This window comes from Molothrus ater, chromosome 14 (genome assembly GCF_012460135.2).
Source record: "Molothrus ater isolate BHLD 08-10-18 breed brown headed cowbird chromosome 14, BPBGC_Mater_1.1, whole genome shotgun sequence".
NCBI lineage: Eukaryota > Metazoa > Chordata > Aves > Passeriformes > Icteridae > Molothrus > Molothrus ater.
Window position 1 is genome coordinate 15,666,985 of NC_050491.2, and position 22,582 is coordinate 15,689,566.

Here is a 22,582-nt window from a genome sequence, read left to right on the forward strand (position 1 = left end):
GATGCCCGCCCCGGCTGAGGGCGATCCGCCCCTGCCCGCTTTGGGATGATGCCCGCCCCGGCTGAGGGCGATCCGCCCCTGCCCGCCTCGGGCCGATGCCGGCTGAGGGCAATCCATCCCTGCCCGCTTTGGGATGATGCCCGCCCCGGCTGAGGGCGATCCCGCCCGGCCCGAGCGCGGTCCCGCCCCGGCCCCTCGGCCCCGCCCGGCGCGGCCCTTCCCGCGCGCCGTACGCGGCGCTGTCCAACATGGCGGCCAAGGTGAGTGTCCGCCTGCCCTCAGGCCGGCGCTGCCCCGGCCCCGCGGCTCCGCTGCCCCTCAGGCTGCCGCTCCCGCTCCTCCGCCGGCTCGGGACAGCCGGGGCGGCTCCGTGCGGCCCCTCGGGAGCGCCCGGCCCGCCCGCGGGTCCGCCGGTGCTGGCGGGAAGGAGCCCCCGGTGCCGCGGAAGCCGGCGGCCGGTGGAGGAGTGGGGCAGGGAGAGGTCTCTGATAGTGTGGGATTGGGGGAAAGAGCTGGTTCGAGAGGTGGTTAAACTGCACAACAGGGAATAAAAGCGGGGTTTCTCTTCTGGTGCTTCTCCGTGTACTCGCAGCCCCCGAAACACCTTCAGCTCGAGGAATATCAAGATGATAGTTTGGTAGTGACATGATAAAGTGCTAGTGGTGCTGTACATCACTAAAACAAGGCTGTTAAAATCATGCTGGTACGAGCTAACAGGGTTACAAGTATGTAAAATATCTCTAGTTGTAGGAATAATACAGTGTCTTTAAACAGAAAAACATGCATGTAAAGATCTAAGCTTTCTCACAAATATTTAGACAGGTTTTCCAGTGTTGGCAATCAAATTGATGAATTGGTTGCTCTCACATGAATCTTCATATTTGCTTTTTTAAAGCATTTAAAATGTGAATGTGTCTATATCTGGAAAGGAAAGGATGGTGCCAACGAGGACAGAAATGAAAAGAAAGCATTTTGCTTTAGTTTGTTAAGGCAAAAGAAACTGTCTTTGGCTTTGTTGTCTGGCTGGGTGGTCTTGAAGTAATTTGGTTGGCTTAGTACATAAATCTGAATGATTCAGTACCTTTAGTGAAGTGACATAATTTTATGTGTGTTCTTTACTATTTACTATGAAATATTTATTAATAAGAGTTTTATTCTTCTTAAGATTTCACTCTCTGTGGTCACTTACCAAGATTAAACCCAAATCCATGGAGTATCAGGGAGTTGAGGTGAAGTGGAAGGATCTGTTCCATTTGTGGGGGGTTTGGTGGTTGGCATCAGAGATTTATAAAGACATACCTGAATTAGGATACTGGGTTTGGCCTGCAAGCTTCTGGCATTCGTGTCTCGTGTAACTTGGGAAAATTAACCAAAAGGATGTGAGACAGTTTTGGGATCCACCTCAAGGCATCTGAGTGGTAGGAGAAAGTCATAAACCTGTGACTCTTTATTCTTCAATTAACATTTTTTAATGGAAAATATGATACCAGATAGCTGCTAAATTTTAATCTTATTTTACCCTGGCCAGTAGAGTCCCATTTTGTGATACAGAAGTTGTATATTTTTTTATATAAATCCACGCATCAGATTTTTGCATATACTCCGCTCCTTTTATTCCCTTTGTTTTGAGGCAGTTCCTGCCTTCAGGGCAAGTTTCCTGCTCCAATTCTTGAAGCAAGCACACAGAATTTGCAGTTTCAGTGGGAAACAATGTCTTGGAGATTAGCATAAATTAACTGTATGGTTTTATTATGGTTTAGTTTGGATTCTGCATCTTTTGAGTGGAAGATAGGGAATTCTTTGTAGTGATGTAGCTTTTTAATTTTTTTTTTAAATAGAATCTTTATTTTTTGATCATTGATAAGATTTCAACACTTTGAAGCAGAGTGTTTGAAATGAAAAGAATTAAAGCCAAAATTATCCAGGTACATTTGAGAGTTTTAGTATTATTATATTTTGATTGGTCTTACTCCAGTTCTACTATTAAGAGGCATAGCTGTAACAATTTCCTGCTGGAGAGCATATAATGCATTTCTTCAGCAAATAATTGCTGTTCAGTCTTTTCATCCAAAATATTGCCATGTCTGTTTGTCTTTGGTGTGTTTTTTATTTCCTTCAGGTTGTCAGTGTTGTAGGTCAGGCCCTTGGCAGTGATGTTACAGGGAATGTTTTAATAGTGGCCACTGACCTTTCCTTTGGTGCTGCTTAGCTCTGTGTGTGTGCAGAATTCACCTCCAGAAATGTCACCTGGCTTTTGGACCTGCAGCAACTTCCTGGATTCCTCAAAAAGAAGATTTTTATTTATTTGGAAGTCAGTTATCAGCTGATGTTCTGGAGTCATTCCAGTGGCTGAACATGCAGTCCCAGGGTGTTCCACAGCTCCAGCCTGTTGCAGGGGTTTTTCTCTCTGCTTCTTTCCTAGTGTTTGATATAAAAATATGATCCTGCCATTTCTTAATTCTCAGTAACTTGTGTGGAAGTTTTCATAGGTAAAACACTTACTGGTTTCTCTAGCTAAACAAGATATGATTTTTGTTGTTTGATACATAATGCCTCATAAGGAACTTTTAATAAAATAATTCCAATAAATTAGTACTAAAAACCACTTGGCTAACTGAGGTCTTTTTAGTGCACCTTGTGATGAGATAAGGAGCAGCTCCATGCAGTGAAGCCTCTTTAGTGTAGTCAAGGTGATGTTGCTTTGTCTTTCACTCTGGTTCTTTGTGATTTCAGTAGAAAAGAGTGAAGCCCTCTTGGGATAACTGCCTGTGTAAATGTTAGCCAGTACAGCTATTTCCTTGGATCTTTAAACATTTATGTGTTTGTCTGCAGGCACCCAAAAGTAAAGCAATTACTGTCAGTCAGGAGCTGGACCACTTTGATCATTCCCTGTATAGCTTTCTCTTTTATATTCTTTGAGAACAGAATCCATTGTGACTTTTAAAAATACATTGGTTTTTTTAAGTGAACAATGCAACTTTCTCATGCTCTATCACTTTTAAATTCAATTTTCCTTCTAGTGTCTACTGAAAATTGGTGTCTTGTTCTGGTAGCATGCTGTATGCAAATAAGCAATCTGAATTATGATAGGCTTAAAACAGGGGTTCTTTAAATAATTCTTCAGAGATGGAATTCTGCATGCTGAGTAAATTACAACTGAATTTACCCTAAAAGTGATGGAAACATCAGTGTGGCTTTGAACACAAAGTTTTTCCTGGTGTTTTAGACACAAAATTGTTGTCAGGGATCTTTAACCTTTTCTTTACCATTATAATTTGAGAAAATCTTTGTATAAGTCAGAAGACATTTCTAAAAGGCATAATGCTTAAAAAAGGCTTTAAAAGTGACCTGTTTAATCCCATATTTGATCAATCCAAAGGGAAATTTTACTTTCAGCATTAAGACTCCCTTTTTTCATCTCTCTGTCCCAGGTGGCAAAGCTGGCAGCTGTTTCTTCTGGGCTGCCATTTATATGTATTACTGTATATGCAGCAACAGAAAAGGAATCAAAAAGTCAGCTGGTGAAGCCAGATAAGGTATGAATCTTCCTCTTTTTTGGTCTTTAAAATAATACCAGAAAAACCTGCAGAATAGCAGCTCTGTCCATTGAATTACAGTAACTAAAATAGATAGCAAATATGTGATAATAAATAACTGACCACTGTGGCTCAAATAAAACACAAAATGTTATTAATATTAAAATATATAATATATTAAATATAAATATATGTAATATATATAAATATATAATATTATAATTTTAAAATATTAGTGAAGTTTTATCTCATTTTTATTATTACAGTATTTCAAAAATGAAGTCAGAAAAGGTGAAAATAGAATACTAACTGATGATTCCTTCTCTAAAGTGCAGTTTCTAGCAGTACACACATCCACACACATGCCTTTCCTTCATACTGAGTCATTCTGCTTCTAAGAACCCACACCACTGTTTCAGTTTTCACTTCCAAAGAGTGAAGTCCCACTTGAGTAGAGTCAGTTTGGAACTCTAGAAGTTCATAATTCCACGGAGAGGCTTTGTGTGAACACTGAAACACAGGGGGAGCACTGAGGGTTTGCAGGCTTGAAAACCCCCTTGAACTGCAGCACTCAGGGGAGCAGAGCTGTGTCCCTGCTGCAGAGCTGTGTCCCCTTTGCTCAGCTGTGTCCCTGCTGCAGAGCTGTGTCCCTTTTGCTCAGCTGTGTTTGTTTGCAGCACTCAGGGGAGCAGAGCTGTGTCCCTGTTGCTCAGCTGTGTCCCTTTTGCTCAGCTGTGTCCCTGCTGCAGAGCTGTGTCCCTGCTGCTCAGCCGTGTCCCCTTTGCTCAGCTCTGTGTGTTTGCAGCACTCACAGGAGCAGAGCTGTGTCCCCTTTGCTCAGCTGTGTCCCCTTTGCTCAGCTGTGTCCCTTTGCTCAGCTCTGTGTGTTTGCAGCTCCCCATTTACAGCGCTCCCCCGCTGACGTCCCGGTACATCGAGGAGCAGCCGGGGCCCCTGCAGCAGCAGCTCACGGCTCTGCGGAGGACGACCAGCCACTATTTCAGGTGGTGCCAGGTAAGGGATGCACCCAGCCTTTCCTGCTGTTCTCTCAGCACTAAACTACTGAAAAAACAGGTTACTTCCCCCTTGAGGGTTTTTTTGGCAGGTCCTTGTCTTAGTATAAGATAATTTTGGATGGAGAATGAGCCCTCCTTCTACAGCAGGAGTTACATTGGAAAATTCTTGCTGGGAGAACTTAAGGGAGTTTTGGAGTGCGAAATTCCAGGTGCAGTCCATGGAGAAGGAGCTGCTTGCAAAGGGCAGTAACTGACATAAAAGAGAACAGAATGCATCCCATGTATCTGTTGCAGCAGGCTGTTCCTCAGGAGCCATCAGAAACACCTCCCAGCTCTGTTACCTCGTGTTCCAGCTGGAGAGGGAACTGCTGCCTGTCACTGCTTTTGTACGTGCTGGGAAACTGCAGCTTCACCCTGGCTGTTGGCCAGAGATGTTGCACTTGTGTTTTGCTTTTGCAAAAATTGTAGACCCTAACAGTTGAAAACAAAATTCAAAGTGTCTTCATTTTTTTCTGTAAATTGTGATTCCATTGGTCTGTAAAAATGTTGTCAGTGACTGCATGACTGAAATACTCTTGTTATAAATCTGCACCAAACTTTTTAATGCCATTAATCATTGTGAGTTCCTGCCACTGAATAGCAGTGACCTCTGGTGGTACGAATTCGGTGTTGTTCTTTCAGTTTTCCTGGGAAAGTCTCTAGGGAAGAGAAGATTGTATTTTATAATTGAATTTTCTTATACACTTGGTATCCAGGTGTTTTCCTACTCTAGAGTTCCTGAGATGTCAGTTTTGAAAGGGAGCTTACATTTGAGAGATTTTTTTTTTAATTAATTAGTTGCCAATGTCAGTTTTAAAAATATAAGTGTTTGAAACAAAGAGGGTAGATCTCTGCACAGCCATTCTAGAAGGTCACTGGTTTGGGTTTTTTAAAGTTACACAGTATTTCTTTGTCTCATTGTGCTGAGATATGTGTCAACAGCTACTTTTACAGAGATTTTACTTTCTGATTTTGTTTTTCTTTCCTTTTAGAGTGTCTATTACTTTATTAAAAATGGAATAACGGATTCAATTCAGTTTGGAAAAGGTAGGCAAGTCACATATCTGTCTCATTTCATCTATAAACTCTCAGTAAAATCAAATTTTTCACCTTTCTTTCTTAAGTGGGAAATAAAATGACTGACACTGAATTGCCCTTCTTCTTTTTTGTCTTTTTTTCCCATTTCCTAGATGCTTATGTTTACCTGAACAACCCCCCCCCAGAATTTCTTCCCAAAGCCGCTGTGATTTCGGTGTCAGGCCTGGCTGGTGCAGTGCTGGCAAGGAAAGGTAGGGCTGCCTTGTTTTCATGACTGGCCTGGGGGGTACAGAGCCTGTAACAGTTCCAGTGGGCAGAATACTCTTCTGGAACACTGGCAAAAGCCTGTGTGACTAAAATAAATTCCTGGTAAATAAAGGACATTATTGATTACTGTTAGGAGCTGGCTCAGAGCTGACAGAGCAGGACTAGACAGACTAATGATACAATTCTTCATAATATTGGAAAACCTAGTTTGGGATTATTTGTCTTTGCCTTTAATTGCTACAAGTACTTCATTTGCATTTCATTTTTGTCTAATTATTCAAAATATTTGGCTTTGTTCAGGTTCTAGATTTAAGAAAATTGCTTATCCATTGGGACTTACTACTGTAGGATATGCTGTTTGTTACCCAGCTCAGTCAGTGGTCATTGCTAAGGTAAGGTTCTGCTTTATCTGGGGTCATTTCCAACACAGTGGGACAAGTCTGGATCCTTTAACCTGGTGCTCCATCTGTTGTACCAACATTGACAGCACACTGTTTGCTGATTAAAGTTTGATTTCATTTGGAGTAGGTCGGTCTAGCATGGGAATGTTCCCTGTGGATTCCTAATACCAATTTAAGCATTATTTACAATTTGCTTGGCGTAAGGGAAATATGTACTAGATCTTGAAAAGTCAATGCTTTAGGATGTTGAGCATGTTCTCATTAAACAGGATTCATTTCATTTGAATAGTCTGTATTTTAAGACTGTTGTTAAATTATGTTTTTCTAAAAAAATAGGTAACAGGGAAAAAGTTACGTCATGCAAGTCACCAGACCTATGACGCTGTGAGGTCACTGTGGGCAGACAAGGAAACTGTCACCAAGGTAGGACTTGGGAAGTCATTACACCTCACACATTGAGAGGGAGCTTAGAAAGTCGTGGTCTCTTCTGCTGATGCTCTTTATGGTTTACTGATGGTGTTAAGCAAGGCACAAACCCCAGTCTGATCTTTTTGTCCCTTCAGTGTTTAATTGTTTTTACACCTTCCACAGCAGTGGATATTGAGATCCCCTCTCAAGAGTAGGCCCATGCAGGGTGCACCAGAGAAGATTGAGTTTCTCTTTAGAGCTCCTTTTTTATCTTGGCATAAAGGATCCATTTTGATTCAAGCTTTAGTCTTAAGCAGCCTCTGAATTTAGACAAAAGACACTCAGGATCACAGTAGGTAAGACTGGCTTGCTGCTCTACAGCCCTTATTTACCCTGTGATACGAATTGTCCATGGCTGATTTATTTCTTTTCCTTGCCCTGTCCTCATGGCAGCCACAGTGAATTAATGGTCAGTAACCTCTTTGTATTGACCTACTACATATGGAAAAGTTAGCAGGGTTTTTGACCTGATTCTCTTCCCCACTATAACCTTCTGTCTCTGACATAATTCTTCTTCTCCTCAGAATTTCCTCTAGTTTCTCTCCTTTTTCTGTTTTAGGGGATTTTGTGTGTGGTTTTTAACTGAGGCAGTCAAAATAGGACACATTAAACAGCTGAAGCCTTGCCAGCAGAGAGTAGAGGGCAATATGAACCTTCTGTAAATTACATATGGAATTTGGGTTAGTGATCCCAGAATTAAATGTGGGTTTTATCCAACCCAAAAGGTTTTTTTTCCTCAAGTGGAAATTTATAAAACGTTGACAAAAGTAGCACTTCCCAAGTAAAATTGCAGCTTTGCACAGTAGTTTTCATTGCTCTTTTCAAAGAAAATTTCAGTTTCTCAGTTACATTAACGTGTAGAAATATTTTGCTTTAAATTTACAGTGCTCATTGGCATGCAGTCCTCACCCTTTATTTCTTCTGAGAAGCACAAATGGAATTCTGAGTTTTGAAAATGAGATTCAGATAACTGTCATTAAACTGATAGCAAAACAAGAATTGATGTGGTACACACACTTCTCTTAACTTCATTTTTTTTCCCTGAGTGAAGCCTCTTCCCAGGACACATTATTTCTCATCACTAGGGTGTAGCCATGATTTATCTTTCCACCTCCTGCTAACTAGGGGTAGTAAGTGTTCTGTAAACACTCAGGGCTGTTTCAGTCCTGTGCAAGGCTAAAGGCTCCTCACCTGGAAATGAACTTGTGAAGGTCTTGGAGGGTCTCTGGTAAAACCACAGCTTCACTCATGACAATTTCCCTTCTACATGAATTTATTCTCTCTGATCTGTGGGGTTTCATGAATTTTACTTTTTCCAGCTGTGCCCCTTGTGTGCAGCTGACTAGTTGAATATCATTGCACGATGTCATATCTGAAAATAATTTCATGAGATAAGCTCCCAGACTTGAAAGCTTTATTTTGCAAGAATGTATTAAGCATATACCCATGTGCTTTCTTTTATTAATATTTGGTTCACAGCTGCAGCAAGAGTCAAAACCAATTATGCAAGAAGATAAGAAAAAGAAGGGAATTTCTAGTACCAAACCTGAGTCTGCTGTTGAGTCAGGATCATTTAACAGAACTGAATCTTTTCCAGTAGAGTGTCAGAGTAATGAAGATCCAGTGCCTTCATCAGGTGAATTAAACATTTCAAGTGTAATCTCAGGGCAACTTGCAAATCCAATTAGTTGACTTAATTTTGCACTTACTCTTGCTCTAAACTGGAGCACACTGTCAGTGCATATTATTCTTGAGAGCATATTTTACATGCTGTCATTTAATACATATTTCAGAGCCTCAGGGAGGTGATCATTTTCTCACTGTGGACCTTGTCATAATAACAGAATTATATATTTGCTGTTCTCTCTCAATAATGTCAGAGAACCAATATTAATGTAAACCAGGTTCTTTCAATGGCCAAAATAAGGAATAATCCAAATGCAAGTCATACAAAAAGGTTTAAATTTGGATTATTATTAGAAAATTGAAGTCTCAAATGGATTTCATTACTTTTAGCCTCTGCTAACAGCAGAGATGATCCATAGTGGAATCAAAGAGGGGTGTGTAATTGAGAAATGAAGCATTGGATTTCATTGGGCTGGGTTTTCTGCAGTGGTTCCTTGTGTACCTTAAGTGGTTGAGATAATCAACCAGATCACATAACAGCCTGTTTACCTGACAAGAATTTGGTAGTCCAATTTTTAAGAGAAAACAGTGGAATTACCTATTAAAGGAGAATTAAATTTGTTTTAAAGTATTGTTACCTTTTGTAAGGGCAACTTCTAAATTTTATTTGTTGCAAGGAAATCATTTGGAAGGAAGGAATTGTTACCAGAGATTTATTTTTTTTTTCTGGAAAGCAAGCAGAACATACTTGGATGAGGGTTTTAGTATTTTTTTCCCCTTTATTTTCACTGTAGTATGCATTCACATCTTTGCTTTGCACTTGAATTTTTTCTGATTTAGTTTGTGGAATGCTTTGATCTGTTTTTACACTTGCTCCAGGCCAAACTGTCTTTATTGGGTTTGTGTTTATAGATCTGTCGTTGCTTTCATAGGTGGAATTAGTTCATGTCCTTAATACAGCCAAAAATATCCCTGCCCTAAATGAATCTGTGTTGCCAGAGATGTTTATTTTCTCAGTCCAAGTGGGGCAAAGCTTTCAGGAGAATGTAACACCCTTTGTTGGATCCAGTGATGGAGCTAGAAAAGAACAGAAGGATCAGGAACAGGAGCCACAGCCCCAGAAAAGCTGCCTTTATACCCCCTGGATGCTCTGGAATTGCAGCAGCATTAAATATGTCAGCTGTGCTCTGTCCTTCAGTCAGTGGGAGGCTTCAGTGGTTCACTAAACTCAGTTTGTGCTTTCTGGAAGCTCAGAAGTGAAACTAGGTGAGAGTGCTTGTCTTCATTTGCAATTCTTGCCATCTGGCAGCAGCTGCAGGGAGAGCTGGCAGGGTTGGTTGTGGGATCCAGCTCTGCTCCTGGACAAGGAACACCAGGGAATTTTTTCCATGCCTCAAACTTTCCCTTCCTTTCCAAGTGTTGGGCAAAGCATCACAATTTCTTCTCTCATTCTGCTGGGGTAGGAAGTGGAGTTGGAGAGTGAGAAGAGGTCCTGCTCTCCATCCACTGCTGTGCTCAGTGTTCAACCTGCCCTCATCCTCCTTCTTAAGACACTTTGAACTGGAGCAGACAGATTTTGATCTTTTCTAAGTGTTTGGTAGTACAGAATTCTCAACATGTATCATCACTGAGCTTTTTTTCCTTACAGCTCAAGTATAAGCATACTTTTTAACCATATTTCTTCACTATCTCTAACAGGAACAGTGAAGAAATCAAAATTTAAGCCTGATCCAAAACTTGCAGACCATGGTCAGTCCAGCCCAGAAGATGTGGACATGTACAGCACCAGGAGCTAAGCCAAGTCTGCTTTACAAAGTGCAAAATGTTACAGATAAGGGGGAGGGAAGAAGGGAAGGAATAATCTTTACAATGCATACTCTGTGAGGTATAATTTCATCAGATATTTTCTTATCTCCAATTTGTATTATTGACTTACATGATTCTGTTTAGTGCTTATTTTGTTCCTGACTCCATATAAACAGTGGGAATTCACTCAGTGTCATTAGTGAGACACTGAGAAAACAAGATTTGTCAGTGTCTTCTCCCACTGGGACTTCTGTGTGCCAAACTTGCTAATAAATGTCACTTCACAAAGGATATTTGAAAATGCAAACGTATCTCTGCTTTGGCTCAGGTGTTGGGTGATCTGAATGAAGAATGTGAGGGATGGGCTTTGCAGAGGCTTCTTTGTCTTTTATCTTTCAGCTCTGGAATGAAGTGCAAGTTCCTGCTGGTCTGAGTGTCCTTAAAATCCCCGTGGTTGTATGATGTGAACAGCATTGGCTTTAAAGCTTGTGTAAAAGAGTCACTTTTTTCATTGCAAAATAATTTGGCACTCTTTGCCTCTTTCACAAGGGTGAATGGAAACAACTCCTTGTCCTGCACACCTCTGCTGTGTTCAGATGTCTCTGAAGTTGGGCAAAAATACACAACTGATCTCTAAACTTCCTTTCTAGACTATGCATCAGCTTTCACCTACTTCTGATACTTGGAAGAACTGTGTTTGAATTGCTTAATCCATGAAACTGATCCTGAATTTATATAAAATCCATTAGAAGTGTTTAGGAAGTTGGAGATCTGTAGTTTCAAGGTTTAAACTGCTGACAGTAAAAATGCTGAAGTAGTAGGCAGCCAACTTTTTCATCCCACAAATTTGTATGCAATATCTCATTGATTTTGGTAGGATTTCTGTGAAATTTGGTGTTTTTCCATGAGAATGATATTAGAAATTAAGTTTCCTAGGATGAAGCTTTCAAACACTGCTTTTATCATGGTGCATATCCCTGTACTTCTGTTTATCCTCCATTTCTCTTCATTCTGTTACCTTTTAATTAAAAGGAAAATATGGGCTTTGCTGTAAAATTGAGGGGGAAGCAAGAGAGACCATAATATGAGCAGATAGTGTGGATGGAAGGCTAAAGCCTGAACTGCTGCTGTTCTGAGCACTGGGATGTGATGGGACATTGGCTCCTGCTCTCCAGAAGAAGAAATTTCACAACCTGGTTTCTCTGCAGGGCTGCTGATGCCAAGTCAAATGACCAGTGAAATACAGGCAGAATTCCTGGTGTCCCTGTGGGATCAGCAAAGTTGTGAGGAGGTGCTGCAGGCTGGAATGTGCAGAAGGCACAAATGGTGAATGAGCAAGAGAAGAAAAGCTTTTAGGATGGGTCAGAAACAAATTGTTATTTTAAAATCCAAATTTCAGGGGAAGTGTTTGTTGGTCTTTGTTACACAGAGTCCAGTGCAAGGTGAAGTCAGAAAATGTGAAGTTTAAAAGACGAATTCTATTAGTGAAAATTACCTGGGACAGCTGACAGGATTTAATGTCTTTTGTTTCTTTAATAATCTCTTAAAGGTCCAGGCAACTGTCAGAATTCAGGCAGCAATCAGAGGATATTAAATCAATCTTCAGAGAGCTCCTGGACATGACACATTTAGTGTTTCATCACAGAGAGAGGAGTAGAAAAATTAGATGGCTGGGCTTCATATACCAATTCCAGGGAAACAGATGAAGACATAAGTGAAAATTGTGAAGAAATTACCATTTTCAAGTGCATGACTGAATGCCAGAAATTGTATTATCTGTCTCCCTTTGATAACATTCTGGATAAAAACATGAAGGAAAAGCCATCTGCTCTACTCCTAAATTGTTAAATTCTAACTTTGAGTGATGTGCTAGCACAGCAAGTCAACAGCAGAGGTAAGATGATGCAGATTTGCTTGGATTTTGCAGGAGTTTACTGTGCTGAGATTTTTCAGGCCATAATGAAAAACTGTGCCCAGGGATTGTTCTGGTGGGAGCAGGGAGAGGAGGGAGCTGCAGGGTCTGCCCTTGCCAGGAGAGCAGCGTGGGACACTGCCTGTTCCCTGTGCCAGGAACTGCCCTGCACTGCCCAGGTGCTGAGGCCATTTCCACTCAGGTCTGGTGGGGCTGGCTGGGCTCAGATGTCCTTGGCCCTTTGGCTGGGCAGGCAGGACTTCCATGGCAGCCCTGGTGCTGTTCATGCTGTGCATGGCCCTGGTGCACAAGGCTGTCCTGGGGTCCTGGGGCTGCATCTCAGGCTCTGATGACTCCTTAGGCCAACACTGGGCTAGAACTAAACCTCAGAGTTAAACATCATGACTTAAAAGAGTGTTCCTGGCCACTGTGATGAGCAGCAGCAGGAGGAGGGGTGCAGTTCTGTGGCTCACAGGAAGGAGTCCCTGTGCTGTGCCGTGGTTTGGTAGTGAGAGGAGTGAGCAGCACAGGATTATTCCAGCTCAGGGTTTGCCAGGTGGCCGCCCCATCCCTGGGAGTGCCCAGGGCCAGGCTGGACAGGGCTTGGGGCAGCCTGGGGTAGGGGAAGGTGTCCCTGCCCAGGGCAGGGGTGGAAGAAAATGGGCTGGAAGGTCGATGGTGATGCTGCTGATGTTACTGCTACTTTTTAATTTAGTTTTTTCATCACCTGAGATTTCTCTTTCTCCTCAAGGCAGGGTAATTTTCTGTTTGTTTCATTTGTATCACCAGTTTTTGTTTGCTATCCCCACACAGTGGGGTTAAAGTTAGAAGGTTTGGTTGTGAAACAGGGACAGTTAAAGACAACTCTTCCCTAATTGCAGCCAAAGAAAGTGGGAGAAAAGTATGGAAAGTTTTGTATTCTGGCTGGGTGTGTTCTCTGCTTTCAGTTCAGACATCTGAACTCCAGGGGTTATTTAATACTTGACTCCTGACTGCAAGGAGCTGTAGCCACATGTCTGAATTAGTAATTTCTAGTAAAGGTGCTATGCAATGGCTTTAAAAAAGCAAACTCAGATCTGGATGATGCCATGCTTGTGAGTCCTGGGTAACCACGTGCCTGACTTGGGCTCTTGAAGATTTCAGACCCAATAGACAAATCTGTTACACTGAAAAGTTAACATAAAACATGGGAGAAGTTTTATTGTGAGACATGGTTTTATTAATTTATAGTGAAACACCACTTTGCAATGCCTCTCAAATGTATCCTTAAGAGTCACTTAAATTTATTTCACAATGCAATAATACAGTTACATAAAAGTAAGAATGTATATTGTAATTTTTATATAAGTTATATATTTGTGAAAAAATTGATGTCTTAAAGAATGGGGTCACATGGTATTTTATAATACAGAAATAGCTTTCATTTAATGCATGGGGTTTTTATTTATGGTTGATTGTATTCAATATAGAGAGATTTGGAGCTTGTTGATATTAATTTTTATTTACATAAAACTGATTGTGATACTTTATTTTGTCATATCACTGTGAGGCACCTGGAAATAAAGGGTGATAAGATACTTTTTAAAAACTAAGTTTAATTTTTGTCTGTTGTTTTCATCTGTAGGAAAATTGTCAATTCCTTCCCTTTCAAGTACTTTTTTAAGAGTTCATTTCTAATGACTAAGTCACACTTGGTTTATTAATGTTGGGGGAAAAACTTCACCCCTGAAGTACTGAAACACTCCTGGAACAAATCCCTGAAGCAACAGGACAGAGCAATGCTCAGTGGCCTAAATTTTGAGAAGGGCTTCCATTTTCTTCTCTTGGTATTTTTTGTAAAGAATGGTGTAGTTCAGGACTTGGGAAAACTGAAGTGTTTATCCATGCTGGAGGAGGAGTGACACTGTTCAAGAAGGAAGCAGGTGGTAAATGTGTTTGTCTCTGTGTGACTGTGCCAGTCTTCCAGATTGAGTAATTTGCCAGGCAAGGGTCATAAATTATGTAATCCACGTGTAAGGTAAAGAGTGAATTACTCAAAAGGAGGAGAATTGTGTGAATGTTTAATGGGGCTGTTTTGATGGCACATTGTCCCTGTGATTCTTGAACAGCTTGGGAGATACTGGAAAGAGTTGGAATGCAGCAATGTTGTAATCTTGTAGTGAAAGTCTGGAGTATTTTAGTGAAAAGCTGAAAACATTTTAAATCCAAAAGGAAGTGGGGTCCCACGAAGCCAATACTTTTTAAAAAGGCCAATCAGTAGGCACTGGATTGTGTGTGGTTTTTATTTTAAGTGCAGGATTCCCAGAAGCCAAGCTCAGCTATGTGCTGATGGCAAGCTGCAGCCAAGAAAGGCTGTGATGGAAGCCAGTCCAGAAGTCAGTGTGTCCTTCCTGCCCCTGAGGTGCTTTTGTTGTGGCCCAGAGGCAGAGAACAAACCCAGTGAAACCCTGGGTTCACTGGGGGCAAACACTCCTGTTCCAGGTGCAGTTACTCCTTTGTCCTCTTGTTTACAGACACAGGAGATGGATTTTGCTGCAGCAGCTGAAAGAAATTCCACTGCTGTGACCAGGGAATAGGTGTAAACTGAGCCTGTCCTGGTTTCAAGCCTTGGAAACCTTTTCTGGCCTCTATTTGTAGCAGTCCTGACACCAGTGCTTGGGGAATCCATAGCTTGTGCTTGGTTTGTGTCACTCTCAGGAGCCCTGCAATGCTGCAGGAGCAGAGACTGGTCTCCACAGCCATCTTGAACCAGATCTGAATTAAGATTAAAGATCTGAGCAGTTCCATCTTCCACCATTAATTTTGGTCAGTAACTTTGGTTTACTTACATTCTCTCTTTGAAGAAATTAAATGAGCCTGGATGTTGTTATAGAAGGAATAACTTGGCACTTGATTGTGCTGAGTTCCAGAAACTCAGACAATCAGAGGAGGCAATGGGTGTGCTGTGCAGTACAGAGCTCTCAGCTGCTCAGGTCTGCTGGCTCTGGGTTTATTTGCTGTTACCCAAGTGGGCACTGAAAACAGAAAATGACTCTCAGCCTCTGCAGCCCTTCCTGAGGCCAGGTCCAAACCTCTGCATCCAATAAATGCCAATGATGTAGCCAAGTCAAGAGTTTGGGGTTTTTAACCTGCCTCATTAGGACATCTCACCCAAGGAAAAACTGCCCACTGCATTTCTGCATCCTTGAATCAAACCTGACAGCTCAGGTAAAGGTGTTTGTTCACCAGCCAACGTGAGGCTCCCACTGAGCAGCTGGAGTGGAGCCAGAGGGGAATTCCCTGTCAGCAGGAGGATGGAGCATCTGCAGGAACTGCTTCTTCACACTTCTGCCTTACATCTGAAGAAGGATCCTGCAATTTCTTTCACTGAGGTAAATATTAATTTCTTTGTTGAGGTCTGTTGTAAAGCAATCTTCTGGCAGGACTGAGACTCTCTCATCTACTGCTGTAATATTAAGTGCTGCTGGGCTTTAGCCAAAGCAGTATTCTTTCAAGAATTTGCTAGCATTGATTTTTAGAGACCATTATTTATCCTTTGAAAAGCAAAGGTTAATGTTTACCTTTTGCTGTTAATGTAACTGTGCTTGGCATGTTTACATAAGCAGGCAGCTCCTGTCAAATTAGGAACTCCACGACGGGATTTTCTCAGTTATGGATTAGTTTTGAAAGCCCTGTGCTAAGAGCAAGGCTTGTGCTAACTTCAGCTTCAGTGCAGTCAAACTCCACAAACTTTGGGTGTAACCTGGGTAATGTTTGGGGTGACCACAGGATCTTCTTGTGCAGTGAATGTTGAGACTTTCTAAGGACTCTTTAAATAATAAAGAAGAAGGATGACAGAGGGTGTGCTAAGGTGTCATCACTCATCCTTGCCACGTGAGTATTTTCTATTCTTTTCTCAGAAAAATGAATCAACAAAATGTAATGGTAGATTAATCCAATTACAGGATTCCCTCCTTCCCATCACATCCATCTTCGATGGCTTCAGGACCATGGCTTTGTCTTTTAAAACAGTGTCTGTTGCAGGAAATTGGCTGCAAATAGTCCAAGTTTGTTATCTGTAACAGGTAACATCAGCCTCCAAGGAGAAGAGAGAGGCTCCTGACAGGTACCTTAGTGTGTTGAAATTTATGTCATTAAATGAATACCTCACATCTGATTACAAAAATTCAGAAACAGCAAGATTAATGAGATACTTTTATGGAACTACCTTGTTTTATAAAGGAAAATATGCTGGGTAAGTTATCAGGAAGTTGTATCAGTTTTAAGTTAATTAGTAATTCTTTCTAGAGAAGGATGCTGTAAAACAAGCTCAAAATCCACAATCCACAGCAGCAGAAAGGGAAGTTCATTCTGCTGCTGGCAAAGTCTGGAAGAAAAGGCCCAGGATGTCCCTTCTGAAAGTGCTGCTGTGTGCCCTGGTCCTGGCCAGCCCCTTGCTGGGTGAAACTTCCCAACGTAAGAGCTGCTGGAATTCTGCTTTGTGCCTTCTCAGGGCAGGGACGTGGCCATGGCCACTGCTCTGGGCATTGCAGTCCCTTGGGGGGGATTGCTGCTTGGGAATTCTCCTCAGGCTTTAGGCTGGCTTTATTTCAAATAACAGCAAAACAGTGCAGATGTGAAAACCTTGGTGAGACAGCTGCTGTCCTGTGTTTGGTGGCACAGGGAAGAGGTTACAGCCCTATGAATTAATTACAGCTGAAACTCAGTGTCCTGGTGGGTTGGGATCATTTTGAGTCAGTCTCTGAATTTCAGAAGGGTATTTTTAAATGAGTTAAATTGTTTGGTTCTTTTTCAGTAGGGAAAAAAAAACACTTGGTATATGGGTTAAAAAAATCATACACTTTTTTATAGCAAGTGTTCTTAGACTTTTTTTGATACTTGCAAGGAGAAAATCATCAATAATTAAGAGCATGATAACCAAAATGCACTGGTTATTTAAGTGTATAGTGAAGTAATGGCATTGTTTCTGGTTCTGTTAAACCAGTATTGGCCTGCAATTATTTTGTGGGAAGATTTCCCAGATATTTTATTGATATATTTATTTATTTTATCATCCCTGTTCTGTACCTGGTAGCTCCCAGTTACTTGTAATTGGGTATCCCTAAGCCAGGAGTGATGCAAACCAGCTGCAGTTATTATTTTTCTAATAAGATTTTTGTTTATGATCTAAGGAATTTTTTAATGCTACTCTAAACTTCCATTTGCAAAATAAAGTTACCACTTGAAGGCTAACGTGGCATTTATGTAGACCACAGTATTGTGAAGGGCTCAGCAGTGAGCTCCTTTATCACATGGAATATTAGAGCATTAATAGCAAAGGGCACACACTCCCTCCCTCCCAGCAGAATCACAACTGGTGATTTTCTGCTGCCTTAGTATTTTTTGCATTATTGCTAAAAGAATTGTAATTGTGTTACTGATCAGAGGGGTACCTAAAAACATTGCTTATCTCCCAGATGAACCATGCCAGGTGCTACTTGGGATTTTTCATTGCTCTGTATTTACAGCCATAACACACAACCTGTAGTTAGGTTTTTTTGGAAGAAGTTTCAGTGCTGATGACTCTTGAGAGGAGAGCATGCAGGGTGTGTAAATGGACTGGTACAAGCCTTGGTCACTGTAATCAGTTAGATTTATCTCTGATAAGCTGCAAGTGTTGGATTAGAGGGACTTGGACAGTGGAAAGGAAGGAGGCTTCCATCTCTCTCTGCAGTGCAGGCTGCTCCCAGCACAGTTCCTCTGGCTAATAATGCATCAGGCAGGAGCTGGTTCTGGTGGAGTCCACCTGGCAGTGACAGTGACATTAAAGCTGCTCCAGGGGCTGGTTCTGGTGGAGTCCACCTGGCAGTGACAGTGACATTAAAGCTGCTCCAGGGGTTGACTGCTGGGCTCAGAAAGGTCTGCTCAGAGATCTTGGCCAGTTCTGACTCTGGCTTCATCCCAGACGTGGCTGGTCTCCCTGGAGCTGTTGTGCACAATTAGATTTGGCTCTGGTGGCAGTTTGGGGGCTTTTCTGAATGTTCAGGGTGGTGCCTGGTGTTGAGTCCGAGTGCTGAGCAGGAGAGAACAGGTAGCAGAGGATGTGGGGTGGGAGTGCCAGACTTGCTGGTGTTTGGTGCTGGTTCAGGCTGCTGAGGGAGTTCTTGTTAGCCAGCCAAATACCTGTGAAACACTGTAAACTCTGATTCTGGAACATGATTTACAGCCCAATGTTTACACAGCAAAAGAGATAGAGGAGAACCAACACTAAGGCAAACCAGATCCTTTTGTAGGCTAAGCCAAGGAATAATCCCGTTGCAGAACACACAAAAAGGTTCTAATTTGGATTATAACTGGAAGGTTGGAATCTCTAATGAGTCTCATGACTTTTAGTCCTTGTCAACAAGCCAGAGATGATACATAGTGGAATTCAGACACAGCCACACTTCTGAGATAAAAACCATAACAACACAAGCCATACAATTTCCTGGCCAACAGGAAGATGGGTACACATTCAGGGTAAAGTAATTCAAGCAGGTAAATTTTCATTTCTCAAATAGCTTCAAAATTTTCCAGGGACAAGTCACAGGAAAGAAAGATTGAGTGTCATCTACAGAGTACATCTGAAGCATAAATTTCTGGTGTGATTAGCAACACAGCCCACTGACAGTATGTTACTGTATAACTGCATTAAATACTGGTTTTGTTTTAATTCACAGCCAACTGCAATGGAGTTGTGGACTTTGGGGCCTGTCTGGGTAATACAGATAAATTCTGTCCTGAAAACATTCCTTGTCTGTGTAAAAATGGAGAACCTTTTTGCAGGTAGTTGGTGGGCTTGGTTTGTTTGTTTAAATATACACCATGTAAATGTCAAGCATATTCTAAATTATGAATTAAATTTAGATCCTCCAAAGTGATCCATGAAAATAAATGTTGCTCTTCATTCACAATCTGCATAAATTTATAGCTCTGGTACAAAGCATCAAATCTGGGATTTGGGCATAGTGTTTTCTTTTTAAATATATGTGTGGGCCATGTCATTCCTAATGTAGGTAATCACTGTAACCCTTTATTTTTACTGTTCTCTCAACTATTTTACTTTAGAACTGAATTAGCTGTGTAATTGCAAGTTCATTTTTTTCTCAGGTTGATCAAATTTTCTTTTGAGTTAAAAAAATTTTTAGATATCTTAATGTTCTACTCTCCATTATGTGGTTGGGCTTTTTTCCCTTTAAAAAAAATCTATATCATAATGACAGCCAGAAATGTGAGGTTTCACTTCCTCTCAGCAGCTTTGCCATGCTGAGAGCAGACAAAGAGATCTTTGACCTGAGCCAGGCCATGACTTGGGTACTGCACCCTGTTCCCATCAAAGCTCCTTATCTTGCACTCCTGAAATGCCCACTTGGACTTGGTTACTCAGAGCCTGACAAAATCTGGAAACAGATGGGTGTAACTAAGATAAAAAAACACCTTTAAACAAACAGGAAAAATAGTGGAAGTCTTGGCCCCTGCAGTGTTGAATAATAAATAATTATATAGCAGAATATTGTACTTTTTTGGTATTGCTAACTTTTGAATTAAAATGCTGCTCCTAAAAGTGAGTATTTTTTATTTGCAGATGTGATTACTACAGAATGGGGTGGATGGAGTACTGGTACATGGGCCCCAAATGTAACCACCTCTGGAACACTCTGGATTTCATTTTAGTGGCTACTCTTCCTGGAGTGGCCCTGGTTATCATAGTGGTTGTAATATTTTCTGCTGTCTGCTGCTTGAAAACGAAAAAAGCTGGGTAAGTGACTCTGGGTGCACTCATAAGGAGTTTTGCACTCAAAATGGAAGCTCAGCAAAAGGAGTCTGGTATTCTGGTTAATTTTTAACCTCTGGATGTTTAAAAGCACAAGGCTGCCATTCTGCCAAAATACTATTTATACAATTTAAAACTAACTCAAAGCATCTTACCTGAGCACTCAGCACTTACTCAGCATTCTACCACCTCACTCTCAGTCATTGCTTTTCCTTAGGGCTCACCAGGCAGGCTTTAAAGATTGATAAGTACATTTACTACTTAAATTCAACACCACCAAATGTGTGTTTCTGATTTACTTGCTCTTAGGGATTTTTTTCCACAAGTTTAAAAAAAAAAAAAAAGGAGTAAGACTGATAACTATTGACAAGAGGCTTGGTGTTTAAATACAATTCCTTCCACTCTTGGGTCTCAGATATTGGCAATTTGAGCTGCTTTTTGCTTTCATCACTTTTTCCCAGTGACACCTCTCCCAAGTACACAGACAATATGGGTTTTTTCTTCTGTCACTGAGCCCCAGAAGTGTGTCACTGGCCCTTGCTCTGACATAGAAAAGCTGTAATAATACCCAGCTCTTGTACAGCCATTGCCACAGGACATCTAAAGCTCTGACATGGCTGTTGAAGCAATCTGCAGCACAAAAACATCTGTCAGGACCCTCAGCATTGCTAAAGCTCTGAATTGCCATTGTTCCCCCAGGAAGCAGCCAAAGGCTCCACACAGTGGAGCACAGCAGAACCCTGCATTCAGCACTGACACAGCTGCCAGCCCAGGGCACCATCAGCCAGATGAGGTAAGAGATGGCACAGGGGGCACAGCACAGCCCCCAGCCCCTGGGGATTCAGCTCAATGCAATGGGAATAGCAAAACAAATATAAAAATAGGGAATTTGACTTTAAAGTCAAATTTAATTTGACTTTAAATTTGAATTAAATTCCCAAAATAGGGAATTTGACTTTAAAGTCTCCTAGCATTTGGTTTCCAAGATCAGCTGAATGCATGTGAGAAGGTGAAACTTGTCATCAAGGATTAAGTGAAACTAATTTGCATAGGAGAAAACAAAGAACTAGGGATTATTTTTACAGGATGTTCAAACAACTATTTCCATTCTTGGCCAGTAAGAAGACCAGCTTTAAAAAGAGATCATGCTCTGCTGTGCCTGTTTTCTCCATTAGGCAAGATGTAGTAGAGATCATGGCTTGAACTAGTGGGTGTCAAGAGAAAAGATGGATAAATACCATTAAAAAAATCAATATAAAATACAAAGAATCACGGAAAGGGAGTATTTGTGTGTGTGTGTGTTCATTTCCTCATTTGATACTGCAAGGGATTATTTTACATATTAAGGAACACACAGTGTGTGAGAAGGAGACATTGAAGGCTGTCTGAGAAAAGGGAGAAAATAATCTAGTCTGCTACATGATTTCTGCTAAATCCATCTGTAGAGTATCAATAGCTTGGCAATGCAGCAGGTCTGAGCCTGCCTTTACCAGGAGATGGTGCTGTTCAATTTTTAACTAATTCAGATTTAGTCCTGCTGATGCTGTTGTCCCCAAGGTGTGAATCAGACCCAATCCTGCAGTTTGGTAGGGAAAAAAAACCCTTTGTAAAAGGAATCTTTTTGGGTCAGAGCTGCAGGACTTAGGGCTTTCTGACACCCCAGACTGTGAGTTGTAGCCTAGACATTGTATTTTATAAGTGAAAAACTGGTTTATACCTTCTAACATTCTGTACCTGGAGAGCTGGTTATTCTAATTTGTTGTCATTTTTCTCTGTGTAACCATCTGATCCCTACACACAGGATGCCTGGGTTGGACAAATTCCAAAAGCTGTACTGAAAAGAGAAGATTTTAATGATGCCTCAATCACAAATCAAAGGCAGGATTACAGGTATGCTGTTATTTTTTGTCTTTTGTGCTCATACCCTGCTTTGGAGACTCAGAATGACTTTGCAGCTTTGCCAGTGGCACAGCAAGCAACAAGGGTCCAGTAAATGGAAAAGCTTTTGACTGGATTATTCACATACAAATCCCAAAATACTGCTTTATCCAGAGGCTTCTCTGGTTTTCCTCTAATCCCAGAGGCATTGATTTCATTCCTGTTTAGAATCACAGCTCCCTGCTTGTGCTTCCTCACTTGAATCCCCCTCAGCACCAACTGCTGCAGCTCTTACTGCAACTTCTGCAGAGAACTTGTCTGCCAGGGTGCAGCTCAGGGAGAGCACAGCAGTCTCCTCACACGTAGCAGGGCTCTGCTGCAGAGACAGGCTGGAGCTTGCTGCTGTTTCAGTCCCTCGAGGAGGGCTGGTTATTTCAATATCAATGTTGAAGGTATAGCTATGGTGGATTTAAAATGCTTTGAAAATGATTCTAGGAATATAGAAAATTAGGTACTGTGGCATTGTTTGTTGTGAAAAGAAAATAAAAGCTTAAAGAGAAAGCTGCTTCTATAAATTCAGTCTTCTCTGTTTGCAGGATGAGGGCTTGACAGTAAAATGAACTTAAAAGACCTCTGAGATGTTACTGCCTCAGTGCTGTGCATGCAGTAGTGAGCTTTAATATTTTTATTTTTCAGTTTAAACTGTCCTTTTGTGCAATTTGCAGTCTATTATAAGGTTTAATAACCTTTTTCTCTTTTGCACAGTCCCGTGTATGCTCAGCCTCTAAGGACAGCAGATCCAG

At 41.4% G+C, this 22,582-nt stretch overlaps 1 protein-coding gene across 1 annotated transcript; it reads left to right on the top strand.

Annotated features, from left to right (window-relative positions):
* The first annotated feature begins 235 nt into the window (after window positions 1-235).
* On the top strand, window positions 236-13,701 carry APOOL (apolipoprotein O like). Its single transcript, XM_036402296.1, has 9 exons — window positions 236-260; window positions 3,432-3,536; window positions 4,431-4,550; window positions 5,584-5,638; window positions 5,782-5,880; window positions 6,197-6,288; window positions 6,634-6,720; window positions 8,245-8,401; window positions 10,090-13,701. Exons 1-9 carry the CDS (start codon window positions 249-251, stop codon window positions 10,185-10,187), a joined length of 825 nt encoding a protein of 274 aa, XP_036258189.1. The 5' UTR covers window positions 236-248; the 3' UTR covers window positions 10,188-13,701.
* The last annotated feature ends 8,881 nt before the right edge of the window (window positions 13,702-22,582 follow it).